At 42.8% G+C, this 15,687-nt stretch overlaps 1 protein-coding gene across 3 annotated transcripts in view; it reads right to left on the bottom strand.

Annotated features, from left to right (window-relative positions):
* The window catches only part of LOC115027327 (regulator of G-protein signaling 6-like), a 39,329-nt gene extending 24,764 nt beyond the window's left edge, over nucleotides 1-14,565 (bottom strand). For 2 of the 3 annotated variants that reach the window (XM_029460590.1, XM_029460588.1), the window contains exons 1-2: nucleotides 14,518-14,565; nucleotides 9,179-9,274 (exon numbers count right to left, since the gene is read on the bottom strand). In XM_029460590.1, the coding sequence (XP_029316450.1) occupies nucleotides 9,179-9,262 (84 nt within the window). In that variant the 5' untranslated portion in view covers nucleotides 9,263-9,274; nucleotides 14,518-14,565. Of the gene's footprint in view, nucleotides 1-9,178; nucleotides 9,275-11,750; nucleotides 12,133-14,517 lie in introns of those variants that run through there. The other variant, XM_029460589.1, reaches the window with a different exon arrangement.
* Between the last annotated feature and the right edge of the window lie 1,122 nt (nucleotides 14,566-15,687).

The raw sequence follows: 15,687 nt of genomic DNA on the forward strand, positions 1-15,687 counted from the left end.
ACTATGTTAGCCTCATCTCGTCTCCTCCCTGTGGCCTGAGCTTAATCGATTCTGATGAATTTTTCAAACTCAAAAAGCTCCGGCACTCCCTTCCTACTGTCATTTCCGTTAATGAAGAGCAATTTCCATTTAAAGCAAAATGGAGCGTCCAATTAAATTAGGCTCATGTTGCCTGACACGTGTAAGTGGTTGAGAAGGAAGGTGGGATTACTAATGGTCTCACACTCTGGTGGAAGATAGAAGAAGAGTTGTTTAGTGGTCTCTCTCACGTGAACTCTGAGCATACTCCTAAACAAACGCCATGGAAATTGCCAATAGAGCTCGCCGTCAGATCAAAATGTGACAGCATGTTCAACCGTCATCAAGTGTCCAGGTTCGGCATTACTCCCTCTTCACTGAGGCTTTCGTCTCACTCAGTTTGATGAAAGTAATCACGGCTTTGTTATGGATTTATCCTCTCTGCCGTATGAGTTATTGACAGAGCAATTGGAGTGGAAATGGGAGTCGGCACACAGCAAGGTCTCCCGCAAGGACATTTCTATTATTTTCGAGCCGAGGAGGAAGAAAGAGGAAAATCTGCCACTTGATTATCTAACTCGCTCACATAATGTCAAACAGTCCAGCCTCCATAACGTCACAAATTCAGTATGAAACCTCCCTGCGCACCAGAGGATAACACTGTCACTTTTGACAAATGGGTTGCTTAGAACCTTCATGACTGTGTCTGTGACTAAACTAGACAAACACACAAGGGCATTGCAGTCATTTGTCCAATTCAATTGTAAAGGTTGGGGAGTTATACTGACAGTGTACAACTTAACTGAGAAGTTACAGACTCGGGGTGGTGGTCTTAGGTTGGGGGTCAATGCCGTGGAGTAAGTGAAAATGGTAAATGGAAAACTGCATTTATTCAGCGACCACTCAAAGCGCTTTACAACACACGTCAGCATTCACCCATTCACACACATTCATACAAGAGTCATGGCTACCATACAAGGTGCCACATGCTCTTCAGAAGTGACAAACTACTGAGCCACCCCCCCCATGATGGTCTCTCTCTCCGAGGGCTGTTTAGTCAGCCTGGCTGGCCGTGGTGATTAACATTCAAGGCCTGGTTGACTCATCCTCGCCTCAGCCTCAACCCAGAGACAATTACAGCGAGTCACACCACTCCAGCAACACACACTCCATCGTTACCTGTGGTTCAACAGCGCACAGATGATACTCTCCGTCTCCCGCTAATCTGACTCAGACCTTCTATTTTAAGGTGAACTCATTCCTATCTATCAACCTATCAGATGTGTCTGTAAACAATACAAACGGGGGAGTCGGCAGATAGTGCATTCGTCAGGTTGTTGTTCAGCGTATTTAAATTACAGTCTTCATTGTGTGACAAGCTGTACTACTGCTGTATTTTGTCGTTGTCTTTGTCAGAGGTAATTAAAAGCCATTTGAATGTCATGTGTCTTTTGTTTTTCATTCTCTGAGAACTTCTTTTATTTTCTACAGTCGAGAGAGAGAGAGCGGTCTAATGAGGCATTCAAAGATTAAAATGTGAAATATCGTAATCGGGCAAGTGGCACACAGCTTTTGTTCATCGGAGAACCATACTTCATCAGCTGTATTCAGCATACTGAGGACATTTTCATCACCGGCTTGCCTGCCAACTCAACGATAAAATGTACCACCAACAAAAAGAAACTGTCAGCAGTGACAAAATACTTCTCTTCTTTGATTAGCAGTGTAGTCAGAGTGAAAATGGGACAAGGGGGAGGGGAGGAACATTTCTAGACAAGATCCCCAGAGGTTTGAACAAGTCAGAGTTAAAGTTGCAGCTGAAATTGAAGCATGAAGAAGACACAGTGTTAAAAGAGGAAGAGCCGAGCAGACACCGAAAAGTGTCACTTATAGTTTCACTAAATGGGAGAACTCTACGCTGAGGAAAAATGATCCCTGATCATATGAATATTTATTTTGAATGCTCCTTTAAAGTTGATACTTTGCAGGACAGATGGACCATCTGCTCCTGCATCCTTAATGCTCAAGCAACTATGATATTTTCTTCAGCCGAATTGAGTAAAAGCAGACTTATAGGGCTGATTCTGAGCATATGCTGCACGCAAAAATGATTTGGTTAGCCACTAATGACTTGTGCTCATCAGCCTTGGGTGCTACTGCACCCTTGAAAACTAGATCAGCTCACAAAGTTAATCCATCTCCATGGCTTAATGACGCAACAAATAAAACATTTTTATTTTGTGTTTTTTAAAAAAGGGACAGAAAATCTTAATGCAATTACAAAGTAAACCTCATGTAAATATGTTTTGATATGAAAGGCATTAGAGAGGGGTTGAACATAGATAAATGGACTATATCTTTAACCTAAAATCATAGCTCCAGGTTACTGGTCATGTTAATATTCCCCCGGCAACATTCTTCATCATGCTCCCAGAAAGCTTTCAAACGTTATTGGTATTCTTACGTTTTTTGGAAAGTATTTATGCTTTTCGTTTTGCTAAACTGTTCAAAGGAAGCTGTAAAGCAGCATTTGGCAAAGTTGATGATGTAATTTTAATCAAATGACTCGAAGACTTTTGGGCTTAATCCTACTTTTGAAATAGAATCTACTCGGCAGATGCCACATGTCTGAGTTATACATGTGTCAGTGGTTGTGTTGTTTTCTTCACGTTACCTGTTTGGCAACATCATTCCGACTCCGTGTGACTCAGTCTGAACCAACTACATACATTACACGACTGCTGTCAACACGTACATACTGTAATACCTAACATACTTAATTTAAGTTACATAACAAACAGGATTATTTAAACCCAAACCAAGAGTTCTTCCTAAACCTTACAAAATAGTTTTGGTTCAATTCACAACGTTAACCACGAGTTTAAAACGGCGAGCGTTTCCCAACATGCCGGTAGGTGCAGTTTGCCCCGTCTGAAGCATTATAATGGAAGTGATAACAACTGATAAAGCACATTTAATGAGCTGATAACATTCTAAATAGGTGCACATTGCTGACTATGAGTTCAAGCTGAAGTCCTCAGGCCACACTTGTGTCTGTAGCTTTGTCATCAGAGCTCTTTGAAGTTAGAGGGCTTTTACTATGACTTTGTTCTTCTTCTTCTACTATCTTCTTGTTTAATGTCTCCTCTTGTTATCTTTGCTTTAATAATCACATTAGTCCTTTTGTATTGATTGCCTCCTGACAGGAACTTTGTAAGATAAGATAGGTGCAGTATAGGTGTATAATTATAGTTACTGTGAATGCATCTATTTAAAAAGTGTTCCAAAAGCCAATAGCTTGGTCTCTTTTTACATCCCAATTGTTTTACTAATTCGGTGTGTCAGTACCACCGCAGGGCTACAGTTTGACCGGCGAGTCACTGCTGTCAGACTGTCAGTGTCACCCTAAGGCACCGGGGACCAGCAGCTTTTAGCACACTAATGTCAAAGCCGCTTCCAATAACCCCTTTAGCATTTACTGGGCATGATGACACAAGACAATTCTTCATTAGCATCATCCACAATTGGGCACCAGTTTCCTCGCTGATGCTGTAACACATCAATCCAAAGACAGTTAATGGAAACTTTATCCGATGAGGAAATCCTCTCCAATTCAATTGTTGTAATTGTATCCGTATTTCTAGTATTTTCATATAATCTGCTCTGTAGGAGTGCACTGAGCGCCCTCGGTGTCCTGCGGCGATGCTGAGGTTATTCAAAGTACAGTAGGAGGCATTTAAGGCCGACTCCATCCCTGGTGCGATTCAAAGCCGCCTTTTCAGCATGTGATAAGTGGGAGGCTCAGAGGGGTTTGGAGGCCCTTTAGAAGCAGGACACACAGTGGCGGGACAAAGCTCCCTGTTAACATCACCCTATGCATGCATATGCAGCGTTACACTTCAGTCTCGATACAAACAGCACAGAAACACTGGCTGCATTATTAAATGTGCTCCTTCAAGAGCACACTGTCAGCAATGTGCAAACAGGGAGGGAGACCAGGAGAGGCACTGGCACAGGAAGGACTCTCCTCACTGGAGAAAAGCCTTTTATTTCAGTCACACTGTTTCTCTATGGATGAGGTGAATAGTCCTGTCAACACAGTGCGCTGGCTGCCAAAACACTGTGAATTATTATCCAATTATGATTTGTTTTTCAGTGGACTTCCAGGATTTTCATGTGTTGGTCCTTCTGCTCAACTGTAAAGAAGTGACAGAACTGACACAGGAGTTGATTAAATAAGAGATAGAGCTTAACACTGTTACTGTTGTTTTATCTTATTGATCCAACGAGGAAAGCAACTCACACGGGCACTTAGCATACAGGCACACACAGGCTTCAGCATGACCCTGATAGTGCAGCCCATACCAGCGTGTCAGATAAAGGCTCCCGTGGTGCAAGTGGAGACGGTGTTAAAACAGTCATACATGATAAAGCACTGGGAGAACTCTCCCCTACAGCTGCAGAAGTGATTATACAAAGTGTTCGGCTGGACTGCGCTATCTTAAGTGCACACGGGGCACAGCGTGTGGTGGCCCAGAGACACCTCGGATGGAGGTGAGTCTTAAAAGAGGAGAGATATACCCTCCATGTGCCCCAGGGGCACTTCAGAGAGAGAGGAGAGTATGACTCATGGGACGGCAGCAGAAAGACAGGCAGGCGAGTTTCCTTTTGACCCGCAGAACTAGAGCGATTCAATCCTCTTGGCCCTTTAAACCCAACCAGCTGTCAGTCCCTGCTGTGGTAGGTGAAGGGATGAGTGGGAAGTTGCTGTTAATAGTAATTTTATCTTTTCCTGCCGCTCAAGTGAAATTCTCTCCAGTAGCGTGATAACTGTAATTTTATACGCATTTCCAGTATGCCCATATATCATTCGCACTGTAGGAGTGGAGGGAACTCACTCTGTGTCCTGTCTTTAAATCATCCTAAACCCAACCGGCTGACAGTCACTGCCGTGGACGATATGGGAAGTTAAGGTTGGCATTGACAGTAATATCTTCCTCTCCCATCACTCAGGCTATGTTATCCAGTCTGAAGGAATGATGTAACTAAAAAGGTGTGATAACTTGTGTTAGTCCCCCCATGTCTCCTGCCAAATTCCACTACCATGTATCAAAGCACTTTAATGTTCATGCAAATGCAAATTTAAAGATCTGTCCAACTGCCTTATAAACTGTGTTTGATTAAGGCATTAAAAGCCATCTAATCTATATCATCCCCCTCCCTCCCCCCCCTTAGTCATAACCTCTTAACATTTAGAAGGACATATATGGCTAAAAATACCAAGTAATGATATAAAATGTGCTGGATATGAATAAATGAATGGGGGATATGATGTCTCTGAGGACCAGATATTTTCCAAAGATAGAATGCTTGAAATGAGCTTCAATTATTAATTAGCAAGAAGCAGAAGAAAGGCTGAAAAAGGAAATGGTTGGGGGGGGAAGAAAGGGAAAATGTATAAAAAAAGAAAACCAAATTACCAGCTCTGGGAGGTGGCCGTTAGCCACAGCCGTGATTTAATCCAAATGCTAATATCGGCATGCTAACATACTAATTAATGACAACATGCTAATGTTTAGAAAATAGCATCGTCGTAGTTTAGCGTGTTGGCATGCTAGCATTTGCTAATTAGCACTAAATACAAAGTTCAATTTGAAGCTGTGGCTTGAGAGGTTGTCCACTAATCACAGGGTTGTGGGTTGGATCCCCAGCTCCACATGTTGAAGTGTCCTTGGGCAAGACACTGAAGATCACCAGATTGCTTTGGATAAAAGAGCTACTATATAAACCAGCCATTTATCACTGAACAAGTACACAGCACAATTGAAACACACTATCAGCAGCCGGTAGAAGAAATGCCACTGCTGCCATCGATGTAACCGTGCATCTTGGGTTCGCATAAATTGGCTGATTTGATAAGAAAAGAAGGTGAAGCAAGTCCAGCAGCAACAGTCTTCCAACAAAACCTGCCTTACAGCAACCCAAGCAAGACATATCACCTGAAACGTAAGGAGAAAAGGAAACGCCCGTCACCGTCAGAGGATCACCAAAGTGAGCCTAAGCCTAACCCAACATTTCATCGTAATCCATCTAATACTGAGACATTTCAGTCTCACAAAGTGGTGGACTGACCAACCCACAGATCCATGCCGTTAGCGTGGCTAATATGTACTGTATTTACTGATTTAGTTTACAGATTAAGTTTTTAGATCACTGCACCTTTGTATCAATTTACAAGCAGAGAAAATCTAGAACATAGCACAGTTGCAATTGTCAACCACTCTGTACAGTCTGCTAATAGAGAGCCACACACACATCCACACATCCACACACACACACACACACACACACACACACACACACACACACACATACACACACACACACACACACACACACACACACCAATGGCACCATGAGTGCCTTTGAACTTCTTGGCACAGCTCATTACTAATATTTACCCACGAATGGCTCTTTTAACTCATCAGGATAAAAAGTTTTGTGTGATTATACCACACATTCTATGGCTATAATACCCGCCTTCAGATATGAGTTGACTGCCAAGAACTACCCAATCAAACATTTAATGGCCTGAATAAAAAGAAGAGTGGGTTTAACAAGAATTCTAAACTCTCCGTGGGTGGGACGGGAGTGTTTTGGTCCTTTGGCGACAATTAGCTGCATGTGTCAAAAACCAAGCAGCCATCACAGCTTGGAAGAACCACAAGTCTTGGCCTCCAAGTCATAGAGGGGAAAAAGGGGAAGACACACATGCACTCTTAGGGACGAGAGATGTTATCTATTAATAGTTTGTGAGCTTTACCCAATCTAAGCAGGAAAGTGGAATCTCTCCTCAGCTTAATTGCCTTTCCCAGCACAGCAGTTCGTCTCATCATGGCATGAGTTGATTTTTCTGTGTTTCTCTTGGTGCCAATCCTATTCATCTACCCTGCCATGTTCTGTCTGCTAAGCATGGCAAACATACAGTAGCAAGGAAAACACACAACAACCGCAACGGGCGCTATCTGTGCATTAAGCTTGTGTATGAGTTCCTGTCTGTGTGCAACCTACTTCTGTTCGGCCAAAAGTTCTTGAGGCAAAAAGACGTCCTGCAGTTATTGGAGTGTTTTGCGTCACTTCCTATTTTCGTAGGAGAGAGACAGAGCAATATAGTACTGCAGCACAGGGACAGAGACAACCTCCCCTCATGGGCTCTCAGCCTCTGTAATGGCATCACACTCACCTTTATCTAATTGCCTACACAGTTAACTTTTGCAACAGATGTTTCATTATCAGTAAAAGGTATTTTAACCCATACTCTGCTTACATTTCACAAAGGTGCTGCCCACACTTGACTAGGACTTCACTAGCCTTTCTGTTCCTTGCAGTAAGTGCTAATGTCTTACAGCTGACAGGGGTTCAGGCCTTTGGGATGAAGCTGCCAGCGTTTTCCCAGGCGGCTGAGCATATTGGAGGCCATCTGCCTCTCTGCATGCAGCGCCTTCACACCGCGCCAGCCTGACCACCCACAGAGTCCAGAGGCCATGGGCGCTGTGCTCTCAAAGACCCAGCACCTCTCTATCGTTTGGCCTCTTTTACATCTCCAGCTATTGAGCGGCACTGAGGTTAAACATAAGAAACTACATCAATTACATTAACAACATTAAGACTATATACCGAGACAAATATTTGGTCTCGTATGGGAAAAATGCTTTTGCTTAACCAGCTGCTTTGCCTACTCAGCTTTCTCCCTCAAAAGCTTTTTCAAAGCAGGAATGGGCGGAGAAGTCCTGTCACTCTCAGAATCATCTGTCTGTTGTCACCGTGTATGACTGAAACATGAAGTGATGAATGTTTCCTGAGGCAACAACCTGACAAGCAAAAGCTAGCCTCTTAACAGCATTGCCTCCAGGCATGTGTAGCGTTACATAATGAAGCTCTGCCGTGAAATCTATGAATATACACCAGTTTTATATGCAACTACAGCGTGTTCTCTCTGCAGCCTGACAGCTTCTTTCAATAGACCTACATGGAGGATAATGACAAAGCTGAATAAACAATGAATCATTGTAGAACAGGCACACAAAACAGACCCACATGCAGTACTCAAATATCTTTGACAGCAATGTGACGCATGTCATGAAATCCGGGCTTCAAGGAGAAAAGCCATTTTTCTCACGACAGCTATACTTCTTATTTGAGGATTCATTATCATTCCTGGCAGATACTTTAAGAGACTGAAAATGCCCACTGCTACCTAACAGACGAGTGAATCGATGCTGCCAATGCACTTCCACTACCTTTTATGCTGCCAAATGATAACATGTGACACTCAGTTCCGAAGTAGCGCGAGAGATTTATCAAGTTTCCGAGTACAAAGCAGGTCCTGACAGTTCTTCTGGGTGAGCTGCAGACTGGAGGTGTTTATTACAAAGATGGAAGCTTGCAGGTTGTCACCAAGCTCTAAACTCCGCAGTGACACATAGTTACCAACACGCCTGAAAGAGAAATCTTACCACTGACGCAGCCGCTGTCAACAATTATTCCACATCCTGTCTCGCCCCTCCAACTAATCTGTTTACTTCGCTATATAAAACGGACAATCATTAGGAGCAGGATAAAACAACATATTTGGGACGTTGGGATCTGTCAACTGCAGCCTGCTAATAGAACACTTTTCTCTTTTTTTTTTACCGTAATCAAGGCAGCAGGCTCGGGGGTAGCAGTCGATTCCGTTGTTTAAGTCTGATCAAAAGAAGCTTCCTTTTAAAAATGGGTTGTCAGAGTATACTGGCAGAGAAATAACAAGCTAGCAGGAATAACCGCCCCCTCATTGGCCGCTCCCAATACCGGCCCTCGAGAACCAGCCACTTCCTCCCAGCCAAACATCCATATAATTAGCCACCAATACCACTCACCCTCTCCAATCAAGGAGCAGCTATTGAAAGTGAAGCGCCATGGGGACGAGGTAATTAGAGAGTGTTGGGCTTGTTTCAATCTGTTTGAAAGAGAGGCTTGCTGACACCTGAGTGTCCGGTAGATACACACTGATGCGGACCAGTGGGCTGTCAGGAGCCTCTCTACGGGTCATTGCCCTCAGCCAATGTTTTTCGATTCATATAGGCCAGATCCTGTAGCACACACACATAGTCAGCCTTACCTTTCTGTAGACAATCATATTGGGGGAGTCCTCCTCTGGATCAGTGGTGCCCATACCTGCCTGGTCTCTGGACCCCTCCGCCATTTTCACTCAGTCCTGTCAAAGAAACAGATGGAGCACATGAACACAGCACCCAGAATCCAGTGGACGGATGAACACAAAATGACGACTCGATAAACATCTGTCAGCATTTCTATTTGCCCCGGGAACCAAAATTCCTCCAGCTTTTATCGTCATGACATTCAGCTGCCAAAATGTGTGCTGATGTCTCGGAGAGGAGACGTCTGTCACAGTAGGGACAGATAAGAGAGCTAAGGTAGGTTGATGGAGGCTGAATATTAACTAAGCTGCAAAGTCAAATCTTGAATGTACAATACAGCAGTTGTGTTCTTGTAGCAGCAGGGAGGAAACTCTGCAGTTACCAAGGGCTACATGAAAGACTGTGGAGAAGCTCAACTAATCTTTATTATTTCTATGACGAAAAATGATATATCCACATTTTAAGTTAGCTGTAAAACCTGAACACTTTGAACACCAAATGTGTTTTGATTTGCCTGAGTAAAGAGGTCTAAACGTTAGTAAAAGTAATAGATACACAGTTGAAATATAGATAAAAGTATAGATAAATTCATAGCTAAACGTTACTGGATTAATGTTTGAAATACATAACGTTCCACTCCACATGGTCGTAATGCAAACTTGACCACATTGACGGTTCAACTGTATGAAAACACACAAGCAGTATCCCGGGGGTCTCAGACCACCTTCATGTGTCACTTTTATGTAATCAGTAGTGTCAAATAACATCCAATTCAAATAAATTCAAATGAGCACAGGTAGTGAACCTCTGCAGTACAGAGCATCAGCTCAGGGGAGTCGGGATGGCAGTAATTATGTATACAGCACAGATGTGTGCCGACAACACAGAGTCAATGTGTCTGTAAGGAGATGAGTCACCCTTCTTGATATAATGAATGAACGCTCAAGGAGGCAATATCGATAGTTTAACTGTGGTCAATGCGAGCCACTATGTTTGTTGTTGTTTCACTGCTAAGCGTTCGTAAGTGTGCACTCCATTAGCTGCAATCATATGATGGTAACCTCTGATCCGCCTGCACTCCCCACATTAACCCCTCTCCCCAGGCATCATGCTTTGAGAGCTGCTGTTAGGGGATTTATTTACAAACCCCTACAGTCCCCATCACTTTCTCTTGGCTGTTTCCCTTCTCTCACCCTCCCTCACTCTCTCAAGAGAATTAATGCTGCTTAATTAAGGATTTCCATAACCTACGCTGACGACTGGGCTTCAATGAGCCCCCTTAGCCCCGTCTACCCTTTACCATTGAAGGCTCCTGTGTGTATGAAATGGGTTAAACCATTTATTAGACCTTTAATCGTCCTGAGGAAAGAGGGTTGAGGGGTGGATTACACAGTTCGACACATTGATAATTTTTTGGTACTTATAAAACACAAAGTAGGAGAGGATAAAGCTGCCAGGAAATAATCACACGGCTCACTGACCTCACTTTTAAATGTTAACAGATATTCGTGTTTGAAAAAGAACTAGGATGAGCTATTGACGGGAGAAAGCACACAGGATGCAGACAGAATTTAATGACAGGCACACATGAGCGGGCACAATACGAAACCTTCATACATTAACTGAATTAGTAACACTGCATCTTGCCTCTAGCAAGAGATTTGAAGTAGTTGAATTATGTAATTGTAGTCGTGCAATGTTACAAGTCTGAACAACTGCAGATAATGGCTCTGGTGGAAGGAGGGGGAAATTGAAATTGTTCAAATTCAGGGCAGCATCAGCTTGTAGACATGTAAGGTGGCATTGTCACCACAGTTGAACACTTTGATCTATTAGACCATGGAGCACGGTGATGCGCATGAGTGAATAAGTAATCATCCGCTCTCGCCTTACTGTTTGTTATTGCCACCAGAAGTGCAGCACTCCCCATTGGCTAACACGTCTGTGCTCTTTTTAGAGTCTGAGCACATTAGACAGCTAATCTTTGCATCCGCCTCTGGGGCCGTAAAGAAAGGCGAGCGGTATGGATTGCATAGCACCTGCTTAAAGGAAACAATAGCAAGCCAATAGGTCCCTTGTGGACAGGAAGCTGTAATTCTAGAGAACAACTTCCTCCCAATTGAGCTGCTCAAGCATGGAAATCAAACTCCACAGAGAGGCCTGTCCGAGATGTTAATTGAAGCTTGTGTACAAGTGAAACGGATGCAATACGGACAGTTGCTGAAAGACAGCGCCAACATGCAAATGCACAGCCTCAAATCCAGGCAAACACCAATTTACGAGGAGACAAATAACAAAAGAACACTGCACACACACATATTCAGAGGGCAGAACCCCCCCTGCAACGGATCAAATAAACAAGCCAATAGACTCTCAAACAAAGTAAATGAACTGCGAAGAGTTCACACACAGAACAAACCGTGCTCCAGATACGCACAGAACCATACTGTGATAGTCCCAACAACCATGTTCAATCTCCCAGTACAAACCTAGTGCAATGCAACATCTGTGACACCTAGACGCATTCATTACCTTAGATACAAAATAATGCCTGGTCCACTCTGCTCCCCCGGTTGGCTCCCCCTTAGCAACAAGCAGCAGGCAGGTTCATGGTATAATTGGCAGAGGGGGAGAGAACTGGATGAAGAAGACAGGGTGATGAAAGCAGTGAAGCAGCGAGTGAGAGTGAGAGAGAGTGAGAGAGTGAGAGAGTGAGTGAGAGAGAGAGAGAGAGAGAGAGAGAGAAAGAGAGAGAGAGAGAAAGAGATAGAGAGAGAAGCTGGCCAGTCGCTGCAGTATTCCTCTATTCCTCCTCCTCTTCTTCTTCTCTCTTCACCAGTCCTGCCTTGCCCCGGCAGTTCAGGAGATCCTCACATGTGTGCACCTCGTTCTACCCCCCTCTCCCTCTGTCTGCATGTGCTCGAGTCTGAGCGAGAGAGTGAGTGTGTGTGAGAGAGAGAGAGAGAAAGAGGGAGGGAGATGCTGTGCAATAGAGAGGCAGATCAAGTTGGAAAAGGGGGAGGGATGAAGGAATTAGAGAGAATATAAAGAGGAAAATAGAGGGAGGAGAAAGACAGACAGAGCAAAGATGTGTGTGAGTGTGTGTGTGAGAGCGAGAGAGAGCAGTGGATACACAGTGTAGAGGAAAGGACAACAGAGAGGCACATTGCAGCAGCGCCCACTGATGCTGAAAATGAGAAACATTTTATTAGGAAGATATTGAAATGTTAATATAAAAACAAGTTAGTGTTACGGAGCACACACAGATGCATGCTATAAATATAATTAATTCCAGAGTCTTTGAGAAAGCAACCTCAGATATAATCAAGTCAAAGCGTGTGTGTGTGAGGCTTGTTTTCTTAAGCAGGATATGATCCAAAGGGAGATTTACACAACTTAAATTTGTATTTCTGAAGCTTTCTTTATACAGGAATCTCCTCACATTACCATAAATTCCCTTTTTGGGGTTTGAGGATAGCAAACATGCACTGTGTTACTGTCTCCAGATTTCCCCCTCCTGCATGTCTATGTTCTCCTCCTATCCTCTCTCTTCATGGAAACTCTGGAATCAGTCAAGCTTAAATGGCAAACCCAAACGAATGAACCTTCTTTTTTTTTTTTCTTCAATAAATGAGATCCCAAAAGCCCTCAAGGAAGATACTCCAGAATACATGGCATGGCCAATTTGTGAATGCATGCACGCAGAGAGAACACACACAGACACACACATACAGATGTTTGTGTTGACAGAACCAGTTCACCAGTTATCAGACAGCGATCTTGCTTGCTTTTCCCTCCACCATGTGTTCCTCTCTCAACAGTGTGAGGTTATCTAAAGTGATTGGTCCTGGCTCTGTAAAGCCCCCTCTTTATTGCTTTTCAAAATATTTGAGGCACTTATGGACAGTACAATATACCCTCAGCACAATATTCTTCAAAAACAGAAAATACATTGAAATAGCAGGTTTTTATCGAGCTAAACAGAAAACTAATTCCATTTTCCTTCAGGCCATATCAGATGAAGTTTGAAAAGGACTCAAAAACTGCTGTTCTCAGTAAATGTGGTTACCAAGGGAAACTGAGGTCACACACCCGCGTGAGTGGCGTGCCTATTAGAGTGTGAAACCATTCGTCAGCCCACAATACTCACCTCACACATTCCTCTAATATTATTCAGCAGGAAAAGAGCAGGTATATTATATTCCTTATATAATTAGAGCGCTGCTATAACAACACGTATACTTCTCTGTACATCTAGCAATATTACTTAACCACCTACCACACACACACACACACACACACACATGAGCCACACTGCAGTGACCTGCAATCAGCATATCTTCTTGTGCCTTGAGCTGCTCCGGCATTAAGAAGGGCCAACAAGGTGACAGACAGACAGGCAGACAGACAGGGCCTTCTCTAATCTGGTTTAAGGGGGCCAGCCCTGCTATAATCTGCATTAATGCTAAATTATTGAGCAGCCTATTCGCAGCCACACCACTGCCAGAGAGACACACTGCTGGCCGCACACAACACATATGCAGACATTCATTAATGAGAGAAAATATAAAAAGATAGGTTAACAAGGTTTTAAGTACATTGAAAAAAAATGATCCCGGCCTCTATTGCATGATTTAAAACAAAAACTTGTCAACTGTTTTCATTGGTTGTAATAACTTAAAACTGCTTAAGTAATGAAAACATTTTTTATTTAAGGGCCAGTGGTCTGTGTCGTCCCGACTGACCAGATCCTCTTTTCTTTTTCCTCAGGACAACCAGTGGTGTCATTTATAATCCAGAGAAACAGTACAGTTTCAAAATGTCTGAGATTACAAAATACAAATAAAAATCATGTTTCTTCCATTTTAAATGTAAATCAAAAAGTTAAAAAAATAGTCCATCCTAGTCCATTGTAAGTCGATTACAGTCCAATAGTTTGAATGCACACAGATCTCTTCCACTGCTGATGCACCAGGATGGGTAGAGACCCCATCCTGGTGCATCAGCAGTCTGAGTTAGACAAATCAAGTTGGTATCTTCTAAAGATAAAGTCTAATATGAAATCCCCTCTGTCAGCCGAAATATCTCATTAACTGTTGGATGATTGACATGATGAAACTAGCTGCAGATAGTCCAGGCCCATAGAGGGTACATGCTCATTCGCAATTTTCAAGTCAAAATGTAAAACTTTGGTTTATGTCAGAATGCCTCTGCACAACTTTGTGTTTAGTGCTAACGTTAGCATGATAACAGACTAAACTAAGAGTAAAACATTGGTGTGTTAGAGTGTTGACGTTACCTTGTAGCTCAAAGTACAGCCTCACAGAGCTGCTAGCATGTCTGCAGCTCATCAAGAATACACTGTAGATACAGAGGGGGCTTTTGTACTGAAAGGACTCCACTTTTGGAAGACACCCACTCGATGTTTCCAACTCTGAAGCCTCATATTAGCTTCACTTTAACAAAGGCATTTTTGCACAGAAATAGGAGTGAAGATTTCACATTTCACATCAGAAAGTGATCCCTTCATGGACAGTAGGAACACCGAAAGATCATTACGGTCATAAAAATGACATTTAAACATCCCACCCTCAACATCACATATTCAGGGGGAAAAACTGAAAATATATTAGGCCTACATTATTTATAATAATATGTTTTTTATATTAATACGATGTAGGCTATAGTAATTTGTGCTTGTCGTCATATTTATCAATTTCACTCAATAATTTCAGACTGATCTTTTTCCAGGAATTGTATAAAAGAGTCCCATACTTTCCTGAATGCATTTCATTTCCCTCTGGCCACATAGCCTACTGTAGGTTAGTTTCTCTAAAGCAAGCCTGGGTGCCATTTCTCGGTAACTAGTAGGAACAATTGTAGTTACCGGCATCTCTCTCTAATGTACATAATATGGTCATGTAAGTTTAATTTTAGGAGAGATTGTATAAACATGCGAGCCTATCCTTGACTCTAATTGACTAAATATCCAAAAACAGCTTTACAGCAGTATAGCCATAACTCTGCAAGACATCACACTTTTTTGGTTCCAAAATTGTCCTCATGTTCCCCCTGGTGTCCCTCAGGTTATCCTCATCTATCAATCTGTGATCAACGCTCGTCTCGGACAGGGTGACAGAGTGACGGCCTTGTGTAATCATGCCTAAGTGGAAAAACAGCTTCTCTCTGTTAATCAAAATATGACAGCAGGCAAAAACCTCCTGTCAGGCCACTGACAGACTTACATTTACTCTTAAAGCCACCTCAGATGGACAGCAGTGAAAAGACTTTTCTTGTTTGTGTCTTTGACGGTTTTTAGGGAAACAGTCTTGATATTGATACTAATGGTGTCTGAATCACATTATGTCTGCCATGCAAAGACCACTCTGTGAGATGAAGTGTAATTCAACAAAATATCTTTAATAGATATAAACATTTTTTACACATCACAGCTCAATGGAAACGGAAT

The sequence above is a fragment of the Cottoperca gobio genome, chromosome 22 (genome assembly GCF_900634415.1).
Source record: "Cottoperca gobio chromosome 22, fCotGob3.1, whole genome shotgun sequence".
Taxonomy (NCBI): domain Eukaryota; kingdom Metazoa; phylum Chordata; class Actinopteri; order Perciformes; family Bovichtidae; genus Cottoperca; species Cottoperca gobio.